This window comes from Lissotriton helveticus, chromosome 12 (assembly GCF_964261635.1).
Source record: "Lissotriton helveticus chromosome 12, aLisHel1.1, whole genome shotgun sequence".
Taxonomy (NCBI): Eukaryota; Metazoa; Chordata; class Amphibia; order Caudata; family Salamandridae; genus Lissotriton; species Lissotriton helveticus.
In genome coordinates, this window is record NC_136073.1 from 646,249,232 (window position 1) to 646,272,806 (window position 23,575).

The window sequence follows — 23,575 nt, forward strand, 5'->3', positions numbered from 1 at the left end:
CTGTCTAGTCGATCAATCACTTACATATCTATATTAGCAGGCAGTAGCACAACTTGAGCTAGAAAGTAGTCTATTCTACTACCGTGGCTCTGTCTATTAAAAGTGGCTTTACCCTGGCGAGCCGAGGTACACCTGCTATTAGTGGCTCTAAAATCATGTTTGAGTGTTAGTGCCAGCAGCTGACCTGCTTTTGGTATCCATCTTACTTTAGGCAGTTCTAAGTGGGGTGTACCCCACTGGTTATTTAACTCAGAAGTTAAGTCATGTGGGGCAGGGGCTATCGGTTCGAAGGTTGCGTTGAGATCTCTTGCCACCAATGTGAGGTCTCTTGCCCCATGATTCCGAAGCAATTGCTCAAGCTGATAGTAGTGGTTTCATCATTTCTGCCCTCTACTCTGTTATAAACATTCATTAATTTTAGGGACAGACCAGAGGGGAACAAGAGTCTAAATGCTAAGCTATCCTTGGAATCACAGGGCAGGATGCTAATCGTACATCAAAGCGAAGTCTTAATCCAAATGCCCAGTCCCCCTGAGGGCCTTACCTTGGTACTCTTAGTTGTTTCGACACAATAGGATGTGTAGCCATTTCTATAAAATGGTGTAAGACACCAGGTTTCTTGGAATAGACATATGTCGAAGGGGTCAATAAATTCCCCCCCCCTCGACATCAGGCAAAAGTTTGACTATTCCTGCTACATTCCATGAAGCAATCCTTACCAATGATTCCAAGGTTAATTCAGCCTCCAGTGAAGTGGGGTTAACTTTTGGATTACTATCAATAGGCGTAGTATCAATTGTTGATATCAATGGCGCTGCTTGCCTATACAAACAATTGCTAAGCTGCCCAGATTCTGGCTCCCTAACCCTGGGAGGTTCTCCTTCTTGGAGGAGGAGTAGCAACAAATTATCAGTCCACACATCCTCACCTGTATGCAGAGTAAGAAAAACTTGCCAGGTGTGGTAAATAAATAAATAATACCCTATTTTTGACTAGACTTATAGCATAACAGATAGCTCAATAAAATAAGAGTCAAGATTCGAGGTAGTAGGAGTTTCTGCAGGTTTATTACAGCATAAGGACAGGATCAGGACGACCTGCATGGGAATAGGACAATAAGGCCCGGCAGCTGCCGGGGCTGGGTCTGGGATGAGCGCGCTAACATTCAATAACAAAACATTGACTTATATACATAGCGCAAACACATAGCATTACATTGCAGTAGGCGTAGCAGTGGGTGGAGCAGAAGGCGTGACGCGTAGCAGTCGCGAGAGATAACAGTAAAAGTAGGTGTAACTGGGCGTATACATAGACATGTGGTGCAAACGTAACAGAATATGTCATGAATGGGCGGAAACTTTGGAGGGGGCTACCTAAGGAGCCGGGACCTCTAACCTAATGGTGCGCGAAAACTGGCAATGACGTATTACTAGGAGAAGCTGGGGGCTATGAACTCTGTGCTAGGAGCAGAGACTAGAATCTGGAGGGTCGGAGCGACATGTACCTAAACCCTATCTGGTATCTGATGTTTAGGGAACATGTTGATATAAACTAGAAGTCATGAGGGGAAAAGCTAACTTGATTCTAAGACTGGACCATGCATTATTCTACATGTAGTGCGTGATGAAGAATATTAAATGACCATTAATACAGTATTTCTCTAACGTGGAGACGAGAAGGCTAGACAATGACGGAAACTATTGATGCAGTTCAGTAGCTTAGGAATGCAGAAGGAGGACTGAACTGATAGCTGGAACTATAACATACTTTTGGCAGACTCAGAGGCAGAGCCAAGCTGCACCGGGCACTGCGAGGCAGGAAGTAAGTGAAGGGTCGAGGATACAGGTGGGGGCTGTATCGCTCCTCAGCGAGGCTTTCAGGAGACAGGAGCTGAATCTGTGGTCCGGGCCCCTTTTGAGGCCTGGAAACGGGGACTTTATAATGGAATAACGTGCACACTGAGAAACGTGGCAACATTACTTTACATAGGCCTGATATTCGTAGTATTCACGAGGACTGGAAAATGACATACCAGAGGTGGACACAACTGGAATTGCGTCATTAATCAGGCATGGGGAATAACATATGCATATTGGTCATGCACACATAACATATGATGGATGAGGCGTAGGGACACAGAACATGGCAAAATTTACTTTTCCACATTCCCTCCTTGTCACTACGTTTCCATCAGGAAACATCAATTTTCATGATACCATCTATCATTTCATACAGTACCATTTGCTCGTCTCGAATTGTCTTGGAACGGGATTTAGAACGGGGCTTGGGACTAGGAATACAAGAGGTAGCACACATGCTGCAAATCGCAGGGCCACATTGTATACAGAGGCAGCAGCTAAATATGATCGCTACTGCAATACCTAAAAAGGACAGGACTTTCCATCCCCATGCGGAAATTACATTCCAGAACCAACCGGACCATGTCCAGGTGCCTGGATCTTGGTGTAACAGATGGGCAATTTTATGGAGTCTGGTTATAGCTGAATAAACAGACGGCGCGTTATTTGGAATGAAAATGCAGCAACTAGATCCGATGACTCTACAGGCCCCGCCCCTATCGGCCAGTATGACGTCAAGGACGAGACGATTTTGCAAAACGACAAATCTCATAGCAGATTGTTCTTCGGTTAGGTTACCTAGAGCGGAGGCAGTCTCATCTACTACTGCTTCAAGGGTTCTTGTTAATCTACGGATTAGCTTACTGTTTACAACTGTGCCTAAATAAGGGAACACACCTTTATCAATATCAATGAATTGCTCTGCAGCAGTTTCAGTATAATCGACAATCGGGAGATTTCTCTTATGTCTGGTATGTACTAGGAAGGAATTCCTATGATAGTCAGGTGGGGCTAGGAAAACAGGTGGCAGTAGGAAGGCAATGTAACAGGTTCCCTCCCAATCGAGGGGCAGACGGACATATGCAGTTTGACCACAAATAAAATAAGAATGACGTGAAGCTTTGAAAATAGATTTCCCACTGTCACTATACTTGATAACAGTAGTACATTCACTATGACCTATGTGTACAGAACCATAACTACGGACACATAATTCGCCTTTGACTGGTAGTACTGAAATAGCATGTAAGTCTGGAGTAGTATCAGACTGAACATTCAGGACCATGAAATTCGACGAATAATTACCTAAATTATAAACTTCATTTTCTAGATCTAAACCTGTTCTGTGGGGGAGACCTTGCTTGTCTGGGAAACATGTACTGTTAAGAAAAGACATATCTGTTGAGGATGACGTTAACGTGGACCATGCTCCACACGAACCATTGTGTGAGAATGGATAAGGAAAGAGTGGCAGAACTCCCTTCGGTGTCTGGAAAGGGGGGAGTCGACCACACACCCAACAATTAGTAGCATTGCTGGTCTGGTGTGAATAATGTAACATACGGATGAATGTGTTGTTACGCATAGCGAGGCGGTAAGAATATTCGTGAGGAGGCAGATCACTAAACGTGTGCTCTACTGTAACATTAGCAGACATATTAGCATGAGGAACTGGAAAACACAGGAAAAGTGCGTAACTAGTGCAGGAAATCATTATGCTGAGAAATAATATGAAACTCAGAAAAACGATGCATTTGATTGAACTTTGACTGACTCTCTCACTATGGGGGTCTATTTTATACATGTCAGAAACAATCTAACCGTTTCACCTAGGGGAGGACTTATACAATCAAACTGACTGACTTATTTTACTAGACCTTAATTTGAACTTATACTCCTGTTGCGGAGTTTTCTCTAACAAGGGAGGGGTTGTAATAATGTCTTGTGCGGGACAGTCCTTTAAAACAATGTTCTGGCAGTCCTTCGAATCCTGGACATCCTTGGAAATGTTCTTGGAGACTGATTTCAATGGATTGAAAAGTTTTACATGAGAAAGGTGGACCCACCCCTTCCTGCCTTCCAACTTGACGGCAGTTCGGGTGGTCAAGAGGACCTGGCGTGGCTCCTTCCAACGTGGTTCCAGCGGACTTGATCTGTCAAAATTTCTGATCATCACAAGGGAGCCTGGAACGATCTCGTGCGGTGCCACCTCGGTATTGTCTGGAAATGCGGCGGCAACCTGTGAACGACATGAGTTGAGGGCAGACATCAAGGAAGCTAGGTAATCTGTCAGTATATTACATGAAACATCGGTAATACTTCGGGGTCTAGGAGTACCCCACATGTTAGGGGGGCGGCCGAATACGACCTCATACGGGGACAGACCTGATCTGGAATGTGCGACCATGCGCATATAAAATAAAGCGACTGGCAGAGCTACTAGCCAGTCCACACCCTTGTCTTTACATATTTTAGCAATTCGAATTTTCAGAGTCTGATTGTGTCTCTCAACTAGTCCAGCTGCTTCTGGATGGCGTACACAATGGAACTTCCACTGGTACCCTAACAAAAGGGAAACGTGCTTCATTAACTCTGAGGAGAATGGCTGACCGTTATCAGAATATACGACTCTAGGGAGTCCGTATCTAGGGAAAAATTCACGAACCAACTGCTTGGCAGTGGTCGCGGCTGTGTAATCTGGGACTGGATATGCTTCTGTCCACCTGGACAAAGCGCATACAACTACAAGGACATACTTGAAACCTCGACATCGCTCCATCTGAATGTAATCCATCTGGAGGACCTCAAAAGGGTGGTCAGGGGGCTGGAAACCACCTTGTTCCACCGGGACACTTTTACCTGGATTAAACTGACAACATATCATACAGGTGCGGACTTTCTGCTTGGCTGCAGCTCGTAAATGCTTATTGAACCAAATGTTCTGGATACTGTCCAACATAGCTTTTTCTCCTAAATGGGCTGGACTATGTGCGGTATTGATAATGACTTGAACCATAGAATCGGGGAGAAACCATGTGGCTCTACCCTTCGTTAACCATCCTTGATCTGTCTGGACCCCTCCTTGTTCAGACCATTTCTTGATTTCATCGGGAGTAGCATGTAACTGGATATCTATGACATCTTGTGTAGGGTCCTTAACTGTCATGCATGTAATCGGATCTGGAGTATGTGTCATGTTTACTGGAATGTCTGGAGTCTGTGCTGTAAGCTTGGCTGTGCGGTCTGCTAGATCATTACCTTGGGAAATAATGTCAGTGACTTTCGTATGTGCTTTGCATTTCATGATAGCAATAGATGTCGGTAAATGTATGGCATCTAACAGGGCTTGAATAAGGAGACCATGCTGAATCTTGGTTCCATGAGAAGTCATGAAACCTCTCTCCTGCCAGAGCACTCCGAAGTCGTGTACAACTCCGAATGCGTAACGTGAATCTGTGTAAACATTAACTTTCAGGTTCTTGGCATGTATACAGGCTTGTGTCAGAGCGACTAGCTCTGCTGCTTGAGCGGACAGGGTATCAATACGGTGTGTCTTGATAACTTCGGTGTCAGTAGTCACTGCATACGCGGCGACTAGTTCTCCTGTACTAGTTCTCATACATGAACCATCCACATAAAGTGTCAGGTCAGGATCTGGTAACGGAATGTCTGTCAGGTCTTGTCTTGGCTTTGTCGTAATGTTAACTACTTCCACACAATCATGTGGGTCTGGATTTGAATTAACTGATGGTAACAGTGTAGCAGGATTCAGAACGTTGCAGCGTCTAATTTCTATGTGTGGCTGGAACAGTGTCAATTCATAACCCGTTAAACGTGCAATTGTCAAGTGCTGAGTTTGTGTTCGGTTTAAAAGAACTTCTACTGAATGTGGGACTTGTACTGTCAGGGAGTGTCCTAAAACTATGGAATCACTTTGTCTGATAGCTAGTGCTGTGGCTGCAACTGACTTGAGGCACGCAGGCAACGCCTGGGCGACTGGATCTAATGTGCTCGAAAAATAAGCACAGGGCTTGTATTGTCCTGCTTGATCTTGTGTGAGAACAGATAATGCTGTACCTTCCCGTTCAGTAACGAAAAGTGTAAAAGGCTTACTGTAGTTCGGTGTGGCTAGAACTGGAGCTTGACATAGGGCGTTCTTTAACTCGTTAAAACTAAGTGTATGTTCAGACGTCCAAGGGAGGACAGTCGATACGGCTGCCTCCTGTGTCGTTAACTGTATCAGTGGCTTGGCTAGAAATGCATACTGGGGAATCCATTGTCTACAATAAGAAGTAAGGCCGATAAAGGCACGTACCTCCTTCTGGGTTCTGGGCTGGGGAAGACTCGCTATTAACTGGATACGGTCGGGTGTCAACTGCCTACCCCTCTTGGACAGCAAGTGTCCTAAGTATACCACTTGCTGGACACAGAATTGAAGCTTCGAAGGTGACACCTTGTGCCCCATCTCGGCCAGAAAATACAAAACTGTAAGTGATGCTCGCTCGCAAGCACGTTCAGAACGGGCTGTGATCAGTAGATCATCGACATACTGGAGCAGGGCAGTGTCAGTTGGCATGTGAATGTTGTCTAGCTGTCTCTTGAGTGCTTGACTGTAAATACTAGGACTTTCCGTGAAACCTTGAGGAGCGCGTGTAAACATATAGCTCCTTCCATTTAGACAGAATCCGAAAAGAAACTGGCTGTCTGGATGACTTGGAACACTGAAAAATGCATTCTTGAGGTCTATGACAGTGAAAAACATGGCTTCGGAATCAATGGCTGTTAACAGGGAAGAAATATCTGGGACAACTGGGTACTGAGGAATAATACATTTATTAAGCTCTCGTAAATCAATCACTAATCGATATACTGGGGGTGCATTCGGATCAGTACGTTTCATGACTGGAATGATCGGAGAATTGCATACATTGGAGTCAGTTTCTACAACTACTCCTTGAGCCATGAGCTCGTCAATAATTTTGGATAAGGCTGCTACAGCCTCGGGTGGCAATCTGTACTGCCTGATTCGTGGTAACACTACACCTGGTTTGAGAGTCACACGATGGGGTGTGATTTGCATGTAACCTACATCAGTTGGACCTTGCGCCCATAAATGCTGCGGAACTTTAGACAGTCTGGAATCAAAATCTCGTAATACATAGTGACCCTTAAAGTCACGTAGGAACAGACGTATTCCCTCTGGAGAACAGCATATAACTGCACCTAATTCTTTCAGTGTCTTAATACCTAACAGATTTTCTGGACATGACTTAGTAAGTAACAGATCAGTAGTACGGGACAATGGACCTACTTCTAGAGTGACTGGCTTAGATATCTCATTAACGATGGGTTTTCCTGAAAATCCAAGGGAAACATTTCTTGAGCCTGAGAGCGGAGCCCCTGGAACTTCGGCATGACTAATTGTGGTCCTACTTGCCCCTGTATCGATCAAAAACTTTCTGTCTTTCCCTAATACTTGACTGTGAACATAGGGACCTTCTTGATCTACAGGTATCTCGATGAGAGGCAAGCCTACCTCCCTCTCTAGGCTGTTTCATGAATATGACTGGTACTCTGGATACTCGGACTGTGCATACTGGTACATCTGTGATGTAACATGCTGTGTTGCAGCAATAGGCTGCGGTGCTGTAACTGTCTGTGGTGCATTCTGTGACTGAGGAATCTGTGAGACTTGTTCTTGTCTCGGCGGACGTGGTCTTTCTTTAGTCTTACCAGTAGCTATGTTGTGTTTCAGAACTGCACACTCGTTTATAAAATGACCTGGCTGTTTACAATAATTGCAGTTCCCTTTAACGGGAGCTGCAGGATGACTGACTTGATTCGGACCCCTCTTCTGACTGTCTTGAGGAACAGATTGTGCAACTAGCACTTTCATTTTCGTGTCTTTCATACGTTTTCTCTCGTTTTCTTGCTCTTCCCTGATTCTATTCTGGTGGTACTGGAGCATCTGGAGCATCTGGAGCATCTGGGACGGAGTATTTGCTTGCCAGGTGCTTTCGACTTTCAAAACTCGATTTTTTATTTGTGGACTTGAATTCTCGACTAATTTGGTGACGAAAAGATGAGGGTATGACTCACTACTTGTCTTGAGACCACTATTAATACTGAAACGTTAAGGGCTTGCCTGATTTCTGTGACAGACTTATTACTTTTAGGAGTACGCTGTGATGCTTGAGCATGTAATTCGAGTGCTGATAAACGCTTGTGTGGCGGCGGGGTTTGAGGAGTAGCTCCTCCTGCGGCCCCTAAACTGGAGTCGTCTACTGAGGCTCTACGTCCTGACAGAGTGGGAAATGGAACTGTAGGCTGGACCGGGGGTACCGTAACAGGTACTCCGGTGTCTGGAGAAGCGGGAAGTGCCTGATTTACAGGGACTGGCGGAGTACGAACAGGATTTGCATATTCGGGGACTGTGTCGTCCAAATAGGACGAAATAAAAATATCAGCTGCGGTCGGTTTGTGACGTAGCTTGGTCGGAATTAATGGCGGCGGGAAATTACTGGATGCCTCTGGGGTCGCTTTTGGCAAACCTTCGGCAAGAAGAGGATACATACCCTTAATAAGGGCATGCCTCTGCCTGTCTGACTGTTCGGCTTTGACTTGTTCACCTATCTCGATTAATTCTCTTTCTTGGGCTCGTTCTTGGGATTCTCTACTTAACTCTGACTTTCTGACTTCCTTTTCCGTTCTTTTATGTGCTTCCTTACGCCATAACTCGATGGCATCTTTCTGTGACTGTCTGGCTTTCTTTTTCCATAATGCTTCTTCTACTCGCATGATACATTCGGCATCCCATGTACCCGATACGGGCCATCTATACTTTTCTTCTAACTGTTTGGTATACTCTACCCATAAATCTAGATACATTATGGCGCTTATGCCATGTTTCTGATACATAAAATGACCTGGACTGTCCCTAGGCGGGACAGGAACTGCTTCCTCTAACAGACCCTTTCTAGTGCTTAACTGACGTAACTTGGAAAAGAGCGGCATTCTAAACTTGAATCGGAACACAATACAATACACGAAAAACAATAACAATTGGGAGAACAATTCAGGCATACCACGACATTGGAAATACATTAAACAATATCATAACATAACAGTTCGAACAGAATACTACCTGAAAATACTGAAAACAGAAACAGAACAGAATTCTCGAGAACGGAACAGACTAGAGTTACTGGATGCACTGCTGTAACAGTACGGAACATACCGGTCCCATAAAGGAACGCATCAAGACCCGTATCCACCTAGGTGAACACTTCGTTTGTGGGCTTGGGTACCACCAACCCACGGACCAGGAGTCAATTTAGATTGGTCCTGTCTAGATACTACCCCAGCAATGGTACTCACCGGGCAGCACGGAACGGAAAGCCTCGAACGGAACTGGACTACGACGAACTTCGGACTTCGGACTTCAGTTACGGGTGGGCCTCCGGATACCTCGGACCTTGGACTCTCGGCTTGGGCTCTGGTCGGGACTCGCCGCGTTCCTCCACCGTCTCGTTTGGATGCTGGACCGCCTCCTCCGTCTCCTCCGTGGGCCTGAGGGATACTTGGAGCAGAAATATCTGCCAGTGCACGGTATGGTTCCGTCACGACTGCAGAGGGTCAGGGGGTCGGCGTGGCTTCACCGACGCGTGGGGAAAGGGCAAGTCCCTATTCGGGCGCCATTATGTGGTAAATAAATAAATAATACCCTATTTTTGACTAGACTTATAGCATAACAGATAGCTCAATAAAATAAGAGTCAAGATTCGAGGTAGTAGGAGTTTCTGCAGGTTTATTACAGCATAAGGACAGGATCAGGACGACCTGCATGGGAATAGGACAATAAGGCCCGGCAGCTGCCGGGGCTGGGTCTGGGATGAGCGCGCTAACATTCAATAACAAAACATTGACTTATATACATAGCGCAAACACATAGCATTACATTGCAGTAGGCGTAGCAGTGGGTGGAGCAGAAGGCGTGACGCGTAGCAGTCGCGAGAGATAACAGTAAAAGTAGGTGTAACTGGGCGTATACATAGACATGTGGTGCAAACGTAACAGAATATGTCATGAATGGGCGGAAACTTTGGAGGGGGCTACCTAAGGAGCCGGGACCTCTAACCTAATGGTGCGCGAAAACTGGCAATGACGTATTACTAGGAGAAGCTGGGGGCTATGAACTCTGTGCTAGGAGCAGAGACTAGAATCTGGAGGGTCGGAGCGACATGTACCTAAACCCTATCTGGTATCTGATGTTTAGGGAACATGTTGATATAAACTAGAAGTCATGAGGGGAAAAGCTAACTTGATTCTAAGACTGGACCATGCATTATTCTACATGTAGTGCGTGATGAAGAATATTAAATGACCATTAATACAGTATTTCTCTAACGTGGAGACGAGAAGGCTAGACAATGACGGAAACTATTGATGCAGTTCAGTAGCTTAGGAATGCAGAAGGAGGACTGAACTGATAGCTGGAACTATAACATACTTTTGGCAGACTCAGAGGCAGAGCCAAGCTGCACCGGGCACTGCGAGGCAGGAAGTAAGTGAAGGGTCGAGGATACAGGTGGGGGCTGTATCGCTCCTCAGCGAGGCTTTCAGGAGACAGGAGCTGAATCTGTGGTCCGGGCCCCTTTTGAGGCCTGGAAACGGGGACTTTATAATGGAATAACGTGCACACTGAGAAACGTGGCAACATTACTTTACATAGGCCTGATATTCGTAGTATTCACGAGGACTGGAAAATGACATACCAGAGGTGGACACAACTGGAATTGCGTCATTAATCAGGCATGGGGAATAACATATGCATATTGGTCATGCACACATAACATATGATGGATGAGGCGTAGGGACACAGAACATGGCAAAATTTACTTTTCCACACAGGATAGACAGTCATGGGGAAAATCCAAAGAATGTGAAGAAAATGCCTCGCCCACTTAGTAGTGGCATGCTTCATCATCAGTACCTATCCACACCTTGGTATGGTGGTACAACCTGGGTGGATTCACACAAAGAAAATTGTGGGAGTTCTTATATAAATCATTGCTAGATTTGTGGCAGGGATCCGGAAGGTAAGGGATAAAAAATGTCTAGGGTATGCCCCAGGAATATTCCTTTAACAGGTGGGTAGCCTAGACATAATTAAAAACAGAGTGCTCTCACCTTGAGTAAGGATACTTTACTTCAAGATGCTTCAGGGGTCATGTGCTTCTGGCGGAAGGCACACTGCTGTAGTCACACATTCATCAAGTTCGGGTGCCTGCTGTTTGGAACCTACATCTTCCCGCAATAGATCACCGCCAAACCGATCTGTTGCTGGAGGTTTCCTTACTCAAGGTGAGAGCCATAGGCCTAATTTCTTTGCATGGCATGACTGCTTAAACAAACAGGGACACTTCCAGTCCTGGCGAAGGTCCTAGAGCCGTGTAGGTTTTAAAGGCGGGACAAAACATATTTACTTTACAATTGTTTTTTTTTTAGACATTGCTACTCAACTATAAATCTGAACTCTGTTTTTAGTTATACTCCAAGACATTTTTATCTCTTACCTTCTAGATCCCTGCTACAAATCCAGTTACAATTTTGATAAGAGCTCCCACAATTGTTTCTGGTTGAGTCCGCCCTGGTTGTACCATCATACCAGGGTGTGGATAAGGGCTGATGATGAAGCATGCCACTATTAAGTGGGTGAGGCATCTACTCCACAATCTTTGGATTTCCCCCATGCCTGTCTCTTATGGAAAGTTTTTCCTAGAGGCCCTTTTGAGCTTGTGATTATATTTGGAAGAAAGCAACTAGGACCCCTTTTCTCTCGCTCTCTCATTGTAAATGAAACTTTTAGGTATGAAACAGCTCTCACTCATTGCCAAAATACTGTAGTAACGATGTACACCAGCCAGGTAGTCCCAAGACGTTTAGTGTACCCTTCTTCATGCAAGGATGTACAGCAGCTCCAAACAGTTCTACACCGTTTCTCCCAGTCCTCTCCCACACCGTTTCTCCCAGTCCACATTCCTTAACATCCCAATATATACGACAACATTGATAAAATTCCAAACATTCAGTATGTTTCATTTAAAGGAGAACAAGGAATAAGGCATACGTACCCACTAATACAGGCGCCTCTTCTATAGCATTGTGATTTCAGAGCCTGAAGGGCTGGTTTGGCCTATTCTCCATGAAAAGTTGCATCACATGCAGGGTGCAAGTCCAGTTGGAATTCCCTTCCGGAGGTGGCACACTGCTTAGGAAGAATAAGCGTTGCCTCAGCTCACGACTGGGACCTGGTGAACAATCCTGTTAATGCTGAGGAATAATAGAGGTGTCAGCACAGATCACATGACGGAGCTACTAGCTTGTTTTCCCTTATACGTTAAACTAATAGCATTCACACTGAAAGGAGACCATCTGCCATCATTGCGGTCATGTGACAGGGGGACATGCATGCTTTATAATTACTCAGCAGGAGGGGTACTTTCAATCAAAACCAGTGAGTAATGGCTTTGAGTGAGCTATGGCCAAGCGAGACGGGGGGTTTTGTCTGATATTTCAGTTGCCCTATTTAAATGAGTGAAGCACGTGGAATATTAAAATGTAGGTAATATATTTTCCAAACTTGGTTAGATTGTGCAGCAGTGTTATCAACCTCATCATTTTCAGGTACCGCACTATTGGTGAAGGGAGGTATTTATGACGCAGAATGCACATTTTTCCTTAGGACTTTCTGCCAATTCTGGGAAGGTACTTAATATCGTGGAAACAATGGCTACGTTTTTCCGAAAACGATGTGTCAGCCAGTCAATAATTCTTTATTCAGTCAGTATAGACCATAAAAGGACATAAAACATATATGTCACCATGTCTTTAAGTGGGATGCAAAAACTGGAGGGTCTCTCAACGGGGTGTGGCCAATATAATTAGGGGCGTTGTTTAAAAACAATCAAACTAAAAAACCTATGCTTGCCGTATTTTGCTGTTTATGCCATTGCATCTAGATATATGATACACCAAGTAACATCATACCTACAAGAAGTCAGGACTATTGGCTTTGTCAATGGTTGTTAGTTGCATTAGATAAATAAGCAGCAACTATGGCTTATATGTAATATTAAAAAAGCTTCCAATTCCAGGTGACACCACGATGATGTTGCTGCTCTCGAGTTTCAAAAAGAGAGGGGAAATCAGGCCCGGACTGGCCGTAACAGGCACCGGGCAATCCCCCGGTGCGCTGCATGGGTGGGGGCCGGTTTTGGGTCCCTGGGGGCCGTTTTTGTTACAGGGCCTTTTTTGCAGCATAGCTGCAAAAGAGCCCTGTAACAAAATCGGCCGAAAACCGGCCCGGCACAGAGCTCGGCGGCACCTCCAACCCCCGGGGTGCCGGCCGTGCACTTTGCCAGAGCCGGTTTTGGTTCCCAGTCCGGCCCTGGGGGAAATCCAGAGAGAAAATGACTCTCTGAGTCTTTAACTCTCCCACGCTGGTGACGGAAACGCTCCGTCACCCCCTCGGGTGGGCTGTGCTGGTAACGGAGCGGTTCCGTCACAGCCCGCTCGCCGCGCCTGCGCGACGCGTTCTATTGAGCGGGCGGGGCCGTGACGGAACCGCTCCGTCACAAGCACAGCCCACCCGAGGGGCATGACGTAGCGGTTCCGTCACCAGCGTCGGAGTGCCGCGCGGCCCCCCGTCCCTTAGCGCTGCGGCGGAATTGCCGCCGCAGAGAAAGGGTTAAAGGATTTCCCTTCCCCCTACAATACTCACCTGGCATCATGTCATGCCGTAACTGCCCACTAGTGAGAAGTGAGCTGGGTGAGCATGCGCACATCGATGTGCCTGCTGTCACTGATGTCCGGAAAAAAAATGGACTGCAGTGACAGCAGGCACAAAACAGAGCCCGAAAGAGACCCGTTTGGAGACCCCCTTTAAAAAAACTGCCGGTGCTCAGACCCGGTGAGATCCGGCCCACTTAAAGCCCTATATGTCACCTAAAATCAGGCTATGTACATGATTACATCAAGGAAAGGAGTTAATACATATTCATTTTGACAAGTGTGGAAACGGTCTAAAAACATTTATACAAGAAGCAAATTAAGTACTAATAAAATATGCATATAAAGAGCTAGTGCCTCAGTGCATTAACTAGAACATACTCGACATGCTCAGTCCTTTACAATGAAATACCACATATGAATATATACATCCATTAACCTATATGGCGAAGTTGGTAGGACTCCTTCCAGTCCTTAAATAACTTTTTCCTGTGTTAAAGGGCTCCTGAAAGTAAGCTTGCGACCCCAAACAGATTGTGGGAGAAGATAACATTTGTAAAAACAACAACGCTGGCCTTACTTGTGTAAATTGATTGTTTCTAACCAGCGGGATGATAAATGTACGCCTCAAGGTACAATAAAAATCACAAAAAAATATAAAGTGCAAACTATCCTGCTCCGAAAAATTATCACAGGGGCAGGGTTTCAAAGCTCCTGGCTTTGGAAGTCTTTTGGGAACAGCTAAAAACCAGTGTATGATGGGCATTGTTAACAAACGATAGTTCGGGTTCCCCCCACAAACTTGTTTTCAATAATATATGTTGTTGCACTGTGGGTTTGGCTAGTCCCCATCTTCCCTTTCACCGAGCCGCCAGGCCAGAAACATGTCCTCGATGACCTGCAAGTCACTGAGGCTTAGTGGTCCGGGGTTAGTAAACAGATCAAAACAACCCAACCTCATCAGCTGCTCCTTAACATATCCTATCCACGAGAACTATGTGATTGCTATTGGCGTTGAGGGATTTTCTGCATGAAGAAATACTGCATTATTATACAGCTGTGTGGGCAAAGAGAGACAGAACACTTTTGATCATCTGCCTCGGATCATACCAGAGGCATGTGATTTTGTGAGATGGAACAAATATGGGGAGGCTGTGAACAGCCTGGGGAAGCAATTTTCAGAAGAAGCTAGTTTTGTGCTAGTGAGGCACAGATTTTTCACAGAGAGAAGATAAATGCACGAGTCATTGGATGAGTATGTTGCTGCATTACGGATGTTAACAGCAGCATGTGATTTAGGTGAATTAGTACATAACTACATGTGTGACCAAGTTATGAATTTTTCCTACTATAAGAAGACCCAAGGAAAGTTTACTGTGTAGCAAGAAACCTACACTTTAGGAGAGATTGACATTAGGCAATGGGGTTGTAAGGTCGACCCTGGCAGACAAAGCGTAAAGTAAAAGTAAAGTCCACATTTGTAAAGCGCACAATCACCCGTAAGGGTCTCTAGGCGCTGGGGGCCGTCGGGAAGATTAAGCGAGCTATTGCCCAGAGTCACATGGTGCTGGGCTAACCTGCCGCCGGAGCCGGGGATCGATCCGTGGTCCACCAGATTCCAGCGTCAGTCGCCCTGGCCGCGGCGCCACACCTCTCCCACTTGGACTTTAGCAATGACACCGAATGTGTGGTGGGGTGTAGCAAGAGTGCACGGTACAAAGAAAGCTGTTTAAGAACTGATGTTTTGTGCTACAGGGGTGGGGATAAAGAGCACTTGGGAAATTCCTAGCTGTGTCCAGAAGTCAGTAAAAACATGTTAAAGTGCCAAAAATATGGCCACTTTGCCAGGCTTTGCAAATTGAGTCACGCGCATGCCAATACGGCGAGTGATAGTCAACTATTTAATAGTTTGAAGAGGTGCAAGGTTGTCCTATCTGTGAAAACATAATTCTGTTGCAGGACTAAATATCTGTCTTGTATGATCAGACTGGGGAAAGGAAGTACGGGTAAAGGTTGATACTTGCTCTTCCATTGCTTTAGTTTTAGATGTGTTGTACAAATCTAATTTTGTGCAGAGCGAGATCCATCTGATATCTTGGTCAGTCTATGATGGGAAGAAAATTAACCCGGTGGGATATTTTTAACCTACCATTTAATTTCAAAGTAAACAAAAGTTCAGTGTACTCCAGTTCTACAACCATTTGATTCTGGATCAGACTGCGTTGTGATAGTTGTTTCTAGGAATGTAGGCATTGGTGCTTTTTTTTGCAAAAGTATGAAGGGAAAGAACATACTGTCTGATAAGCTTCCCGGTGTTGGAAGGGAAGTGGAACACCATCACAGCACAACTGAAAAAGAAACTATGACAACTGTGTCGGCTAATAAATAGTTTAAAACACTTTTGTGGGAAAGAAGATTTAAGACACCTACCACAAACTGCTCACATTTCTTTTGGCAAAGAGAGGCACTGGCGATGCCAGCCAGAGGTTAATTTGATTGTTGTCTCGTCTACAATGTTTAATTCCGAATTATGTTCCATTCCTGGTAGCAAGAATGCCACGGAAGATTTTGGTCATCTAGGAAGGCACTTTTGAGACCCACATAGGGATAATGCTATATAAATGTTATAATACAGTGGAATCCTTCCCTCAATTAGCATATATCACCTACTTGTCTTTCGACCCACACCCTCAATAGTTCCCTAAATCCTGTCATCTCAGCGACCCCGCCCGCTAGCATTTCTACTGCGACCTCGCATTTCCGTCTCCTTCTACTCCAAATGAACTACACTTCCCGTCGTGCGCTGCGGGCTTGTTATTCTGTGACATCACGTGTTGCCGGATGAAGATGGCGGCACGCTGGAGCAGTGAGAATGTGGTGGTGGAATTCAGGGACTCTCAGGTGAGTTAGGGGCGGGCCTGGGACTTCAGGATAAGGAGAACCTACTGCATTGTGTCTTATGGAAGCCTTGCATATCCTCATACGTTTTCCATTTTAACTGTATTTCGTTCTCTCCTGTGCGCTCTTATGATACTCCCAGACAGCATAGAGTTTGTGATGTGCAGTCTGTAGATTTGTCTCTTTTAATTTGCCTTTTGTCCTGAAAGGGACACGTCATGCAATCACAACACCTGTACGTGTGTGCGTTGAGACGTTCAAATGTTTGCGAGTAAAGGGAATGGATCATATTCGATCTGTTGTTTCTTCTCCATCTGCTGTGCTCTCAAGTTTAGAGTTTCTTCTGGCACCATTTACTTGTTTGACTGTCTCTTCAATGCTCGATGTTGGCTGGGTCAAAAGTAAAGATGCCCATTTAGATCTCAGAGCGTCTCTTCTTACTGTTGCTGAGTACACGTTGTCTGCGGTGCTCCCGCCCTAGTTTCACCTGTCCTCGATGTTTGGTCGTAATACACCGAGAGCCTTTAGAAACGAATTAGGTTTTGCCTTGCCCAGCCCACGCCCGGACATTGACAAAATGTACTTGGACTGTGTTTTGGAGAGGTTTTGTTATTCATCTTAAAAAAATTACGTATTAGTTATGTTCGCTTGCATTGATTCCTCTCTTCCCTGCGACTGCTTGAGCTTTAATGTTATTAGATAAAGTATTTATATTTGTTCCTTGGTATTGTCATGCCATGGCTACCAACAATATACCAGGAATACGACCCTTAAACCAGGGAAAGCATTATGTTCGGGTAAGCATTATCATAAAATGCACGCCTCAGTATGTAATGAATTGCTACTATAATATGGTGGCTTGCATTATAGGTATTGTATGTGCACATATATATTTTTAATAATATATCTAACACCTTAGATCTACACGCCTGCAAGTACAGTTATGTACTTTTAGTCCACGTGGTTCGGAGTAAAGAGAGTCTTCTACATATTATCTGTCATCTTTTTAGCTCCGCGGGCGGCTATTCAATGAACCCTATTCTCTCTGCATTGAAGATTTCACACACCTTTACAGCCCTGGTGTTCTCTGGTCATTAATGATACGGTTTTAGTTTTGATTTTGCATATGAATTGGCAATTTTATGGAGCATGCAATGAAACGGATAAATATTTTTTTAACGTTTTCGTATTTATTTGATCCTTATTTTGTTGTTGTACATTAATCGCAAATAATTTTAATTATTAAGCAATAAAGGATTTTTTTGACTGACTGACTATATATATATATATATATATATATATATATCCAGAGTATAACTCTATACATATGAGTTACCTTTATGTGCACCAAATTTGGAATCAGGAACAAATAATGCCATGACAGTATCCACGTTGAAAAGTAGAAATTATAATAGGAAAGCACCAAAAGACAGTTATTCCAGAACCACAGTATTGACTGTAACAGTCAGCCATTCATACCTGGGCCCATTAAACTAACAGCTGAACATCCGCCCCCCCACTTGCTTGCGCATTCCCCTTTCCCAGCTGCTAGTACAATAGAAGTGCAAGGTAAATGGTTGATAGCCGTTTGTGGAGCACCCATTCTTCAAGGGACAATATGTGTATATAACGTACACTGTCACAGGCTTGTGTCCTTGTCTGAAGTGAGTTCCAAATTTTTGCATCTTGTACGGTTGTATGATGGAAGCACAAATGGTTTCACCATGCAACCTAAATCACGAATGTGTCTTAACCACGCATTCCTTTACCACGCTTTCATTTACCATGCATGCCTTTACCACGTAATTTTGTGGTAAAGGCATCAATGGTAAAGGGGCATGCGTGGCTAAGGTCACACCTCCCCTCCCCTAAGCTACAAACACCCCCCCCCCCGCCCTGAGGTCCAAATACCCAACCCCTTCCACTGCCCTTAGGCCTCAAACCCAAACCCCTATTTTTAGAAAACTTCGCCGAATCTCCCCGAGCCCTAAAAACTACCCGCCCTCCCCTAAACCCAAAGCACTACTCTGACTACCCATTCCCCTCCCCCGGGACCTAAAACTCTGTCCCTTAACAAACACTATCCGGACCCCCTCCCACCACGTGCTGTCCATAAAACTACCCCATTCCCTCCCACTGCCATTAGGGCCAAATACATCAACTCCTGAATAATAAAAACTACCCAGACCCTCCCCCCAGCCCTGGAAACTACCCTGACCCCCAGTCCAGAAAATTACCCCGATCCCCCCACCCGATTCCTCCCCCCAGCCCAGAAATTTACCCGTCCCCACCCCCCAGCCCAGAAAACTACCCAGCCCCACTTACCTCACTGTGGCTCTCTTTCTGCTTCCGTACATGCTGCCTGTAGCAGCCAGACCGCGCACTGCCTTAACCACGCATATGCGTGGTTAAGCTTGCGTGGTTGGATCATGCGTGGTTTAGACCGCGGTGTTCCGACCGTTTCCCATCTTGTACAGATAAATGGTACCACCACTAGTTTTCTACTTGTAAAAACAGTGTGATTAGCTGTAATGCTAATCTGAATGGTAATAGTTTTTTCTGAGGGTATCTTCTGAGTTTTATATGTAGGAAAACTGGTCCATGTTTGTTTACCGTCTTAAGTATAACGCAGAGAATCTTGAGAGTAGTTCTTTTGGTTACCGGGAGCCAGTGAAAGTGTCAAGAAATAGATACATTATAAGTATGTCAAGTGTCTTTCTTTATTACTGGAGAAAAGGTCGACTCCTCCCAGTATCCATGGTGCTACCCAACACAAAGTATCAGACCAACTATGGATCTGAGCAACTAGACTAAGTACCCCTTTAGTACTTGACTCTTAGTAATAGTGTGGTTGAGCAGTCCAAACGTCCCCAGGGGGTGGAGGTACATACAGGGTATGAACACAGGCCTACAACTCATAATACACACAGCAACGAAATTATTGTAATTCTAAATTCACATTTTTATGAAAAAGAAGTATTTTATTTTGCTGCTACCTACTCAAAGGGAAATACAACATTCACAAGCAACTAGTGTTTCTTGGAGAGTTTCCTGTGCCCCTCTCCCTCCTCGTTCAAGTGATATTCCCCATTCACTATAGGCAACATTCAGGGTAAGCCCCACTATTAGTCTCAAGAGTTCCAATCTGACTGTTGAAAGTATTCCAGCCGGAGGCACCCTCTCTGCACTGTACACAGGCTCTGACACGATGGGCACAGCAGATTCCTTCACAGCGGCATTCTGGCATACGGGATCGCCAGCTCACCACCGTACATAGTCTATGGCCCACTTAGCATGGCGAACTGTCCACGGCGACCCCTCCTGATATACGGGTCTGCTGGTCCGTCACTGTTCACCGTGGGCGCCACTTGGCACAGTACCAACCACAGCTCTCCTCTGGCATACGAGGGTCGCCGACTTTCCTGCACGCGAGCAATGACCTGATTGGTGCATCAACTGTATCTTCAAATCTTGCTATTTGAGTCCACTCAGCAAAATTCCTCAGTGGACCGCGCTTCCTCTAACACTGTCCTCTTCTTCACAGGCCACACTGGCCTTGGCAAGCAGGTAGAAGCTGGTGCCCTATGCTCCAGCGCAGGTGATCTTGGATTCCCTGGGTGATGTCCCCCTACCCAACTGGGAGACTAGCATGACTTGGTCCCCAGTCCTAGTCACAGGCAGAAGTCTTTCCGAGCTTCTCCTCATGAAGCTAGACTGGCTGCTTGACAGTTGATGACCTTTGAGTCTCAAGCTCCCCTTCTAATAGTCCGTTTCCAGACACTAAATGTGATTTAGAGTCTAAGTCTTTGACGTTTATATTGGGGGTCTGCTTTAATTTGAAGAGCCCACTCCTCTGCCTTCTCTTCCTCTAAAAAGTAGTCTGTTACAGCAGAAGCGACTCCAAAGCTGATAGCCCCACAAAACAGGCCATGTGAGTATCTAGAGTTCTTATCGGAATGTCAGCCACAGTGATATTTATTAACCCTGGGCGAAGCACAACGCTCGCGTAGTTTGCGCTACTTCGCACTACACGAAGCACAGTGTAAACACGCGTAGCGCAGTATAACGGTCATTTTATGCCTGCTTGCGGTCCTCAACGGCAAGGTGGCGACCGCGAGCGAGCAAAATGACATCCTGGCAAGACTTTTTCCTTGTTCGCGATCAGCAACATCAAGTTGCCGATCACGAGCGTGGAAAATAAACCACGCGGCGAGATTCTCAACGCAGGGAAGTCAGGTTTTTCATTGCGAGTGATCACGTATGCTCGTGACCTCTCCCGATGAGAAACTACCAGTCCGCGCTGAGAAAGCTGCCGCTCGAGTAGAAATCTACTTGAACGGCAGAAAACGACCGCTTGCACTGTGCAAGATGCTATTTGCACTGATTGCACTGTGCGGACAAGCATCCGGCACTGTGCAATCAGTGCGAACAGCATTTTGCACAGTGCACTACGCAGTTCGCGTAGCTCGCGAAGTGCACTTCGCGTAGCTACGCGTAGTGCTACTATGCGGACTACGCCCAGGGTTAATTATTTATGAGCGGGTTATCCCATGGGTTCAGCATAGTCTTTGATTTTTCTTATCAGCCATATCTCCTACCTGAGATGTGTCCAGGCCCCTTCCTTGTGACCTCTCACTGTATCAAAAAGCACCCTTTGAAGTGTACTGGGGAAGCCTAGCTCTCACTCTGTCCAGTGTGTTACACCCAGCTTACAGGAATGCAATTATAAACAAATGTTTGCAGGATTCCTCTGCTTCCGCATGTTTCACACAGCATTTCATCCTTCATGTAAGGTACTGCTCACAGGCACACATACACCCAGCACTAGCATATAAAATACACTCACTGTATACTACTGCATTAACCCTGTATTGTACCATTCATGGGTACATATACATCCAAATGTACACCCCACATGCATACTGCAGCACTAAACCTAACCGAAGTAGGCTAAGGGGGGAATTAACCACATGCAGCAGAACTTTAGTTGAGTGAGCCTATAGACCTCACTGCAGTGGGAAAGGTAACAAGCATTGGCATAGCCAATAGGTCTCGCTTTTGGGACCGGATAAGTATTTAGTTATGCAGTACAATATCCTTGGTGCAACAACATCAACTGTTGCATGGCTAAACACTTAGAAGGTCCCAAAGGCGAGACCTATTGGCTATGGCAAACCCAACAGAGGGCCATGATTACAGTGCATCAATACAACAGCCCTTCCAGATGAACTAACAATGCATTAAATGGCTTTCTTGCACAGGACTGACTATAGTATGCACCCTCGTGTTTGAAAGACCACAAACAGGAGCAGAAGAACAGGAAACTGGCCTCACTTAGGTCAGTTAAGAAAGCCCTCACTCACCACCTAGTGGTGACATGCTTCATCATTGGGCCCCACTAAAGAGGCTGAGTGCCTCTTTAGTGTGCTTCGACGCCAGATCTACTGGCGAGCAGGTTTTGTGAGTTCGGGCGTGCAGTGAAAATAAATTATATTGTGGTGTGAGGATTAAAAAATGTCTTCAGTGTATCCCAAAAATATTTATTATTAGATCACTAGGACATATATTTAAAATAAGGTGTAGGAAAGTAGTCCACAATTAATTGTGTGGTTATTTCCAAAGTTAGTTATTTGTCAGTCAACATGTTTCTGCCTTTGAAACAGTGTAAAATAACCAGGCATTCATCAGGACTAAAGGAGTGTATTAAACCCTGGCGGTATGGGCACGCTAAGGCCCACCCTGACCTAGGGACGTGAATAGTGAAAAGTGGTGAAAAAAAGTGCAAAAGGGAAGAGGATTCTCTTCTCAGTTACTCCTGGTTTAGGAGGCTTACAAAGTTAGGTTTCTGCACTTATATGGTGTGTTCAGGGTACACCATGGGTCACGGGAGGGGGGTGGTAGCGTAATTAGCACACCGCCCTCGACGCTAGGCACCCTCTGTATACCTGCGATACCCTCAGACCAGACCCGCTCGCGTAAAATGCCATCTCGAAAACGGCTGCAACAAACCATGTCGTGTTTGGCATCAAACACCTTGAAATCATACCTCCACCCCGGTAACTGGTATGGGAGGTATGATTCCACCCTTCTGAAGCAAGCTTCGTGGGTCCCTGGTCTTCCCGGTACCAGCCTTCTTGACCCTGTTGGCACGAAATGGATGCTGCAGACCAGAGACACGTTTCTGCCCTCCTGCGCTCAAGCAGAGAAAGGCAGCACAATAGGCATCCTGTCACAGGGAGGTGTGACCACCTCCCAGATGGGATTTAGTGTATTTAAGTTGGGTGGGTGCACTCCCAATGTGCCTGAAATTCTGCAAGGGGGGCACATTTGGTGTCCCTGTGCATAGTTCACATCATACGAGTCCTGCAAGCCATTGGCTCCTGCGCAAAACTAGACAAAGGACATTGGAGTATCCGCCCCACTGTCCTGACCCTCCCCTGGGAGGGTCCCCTGAAACTGTCCAACCCTCTGCCGTGGGTAAAAAAGGGCTTACCTTGCTGTAGGACCCTAGATTCGACATGGACAAGATTCTGAAAAAGAAACCACTGACCTCCGACCGTCTGGAAACGCTGGACTTCGACTGGGCCCGTCTTCGTCTCCCTCTCCGTCCAAAGCATCGTCTGTGCCCATGCATCATACAGGCTATATGTAGGACCTGTGGAGCATCAAGGACAACTGAAGTATCTCCCTTGGGCTGAAGGAGTCACTCCCTTACATTTGCAGGCACCATAACACAACTGACCGGTCTGCTGATCCTGAGCTCCTGCGGACTCCGAAGGTTCCAGCAACACAGGAGGTAGGTTCCTACATTCCTTTAGGTCGAGCTGCCCTCTCTCCAAGTTTGAGGCCAGTATCCCTCATGGGGCTGCTTAACCCGAACCCCTCTGCACTGCGCACTTTTGCAAGTGCATCTGCTTATTGGCGCTACCCAACTAAGAGCATTGGGCTATTGATAGCCCCCACCTCGGCACACATTTCGTACAAAGGACTTCAGCCTCCTCACACTCTGTGCCCTGCAAGCTGTTGTT

The 23,575-nt window shown here is 45.7% G+C and overlaps 1 protein-coding gene across 1 annotated transcript in view; it reads left to right on the forward strand.

The window, feature by feature from the left end:
• Nucleotides 1-16,085: 16,085 nt before the first annotated feature.
• WDR59 (WD repeat domain 59) overlaps nt 16,086-23,575 on the forward strand; it is an 885,758-nt gene continuing 878,268 nt past the window's right edge. The window contains exon 1 of the mRNA XM_078670030.1: nt 16,086-16,550. Within this exon, the coding sequence (XP_078526156.1) occupies nt 16,491-16,550 (60 nt within the window). The 5' untranslated portion in view covers nt 16,086-16,490. The remainder of the gene's footprint in view (nt 16,551-23,575) is intronic.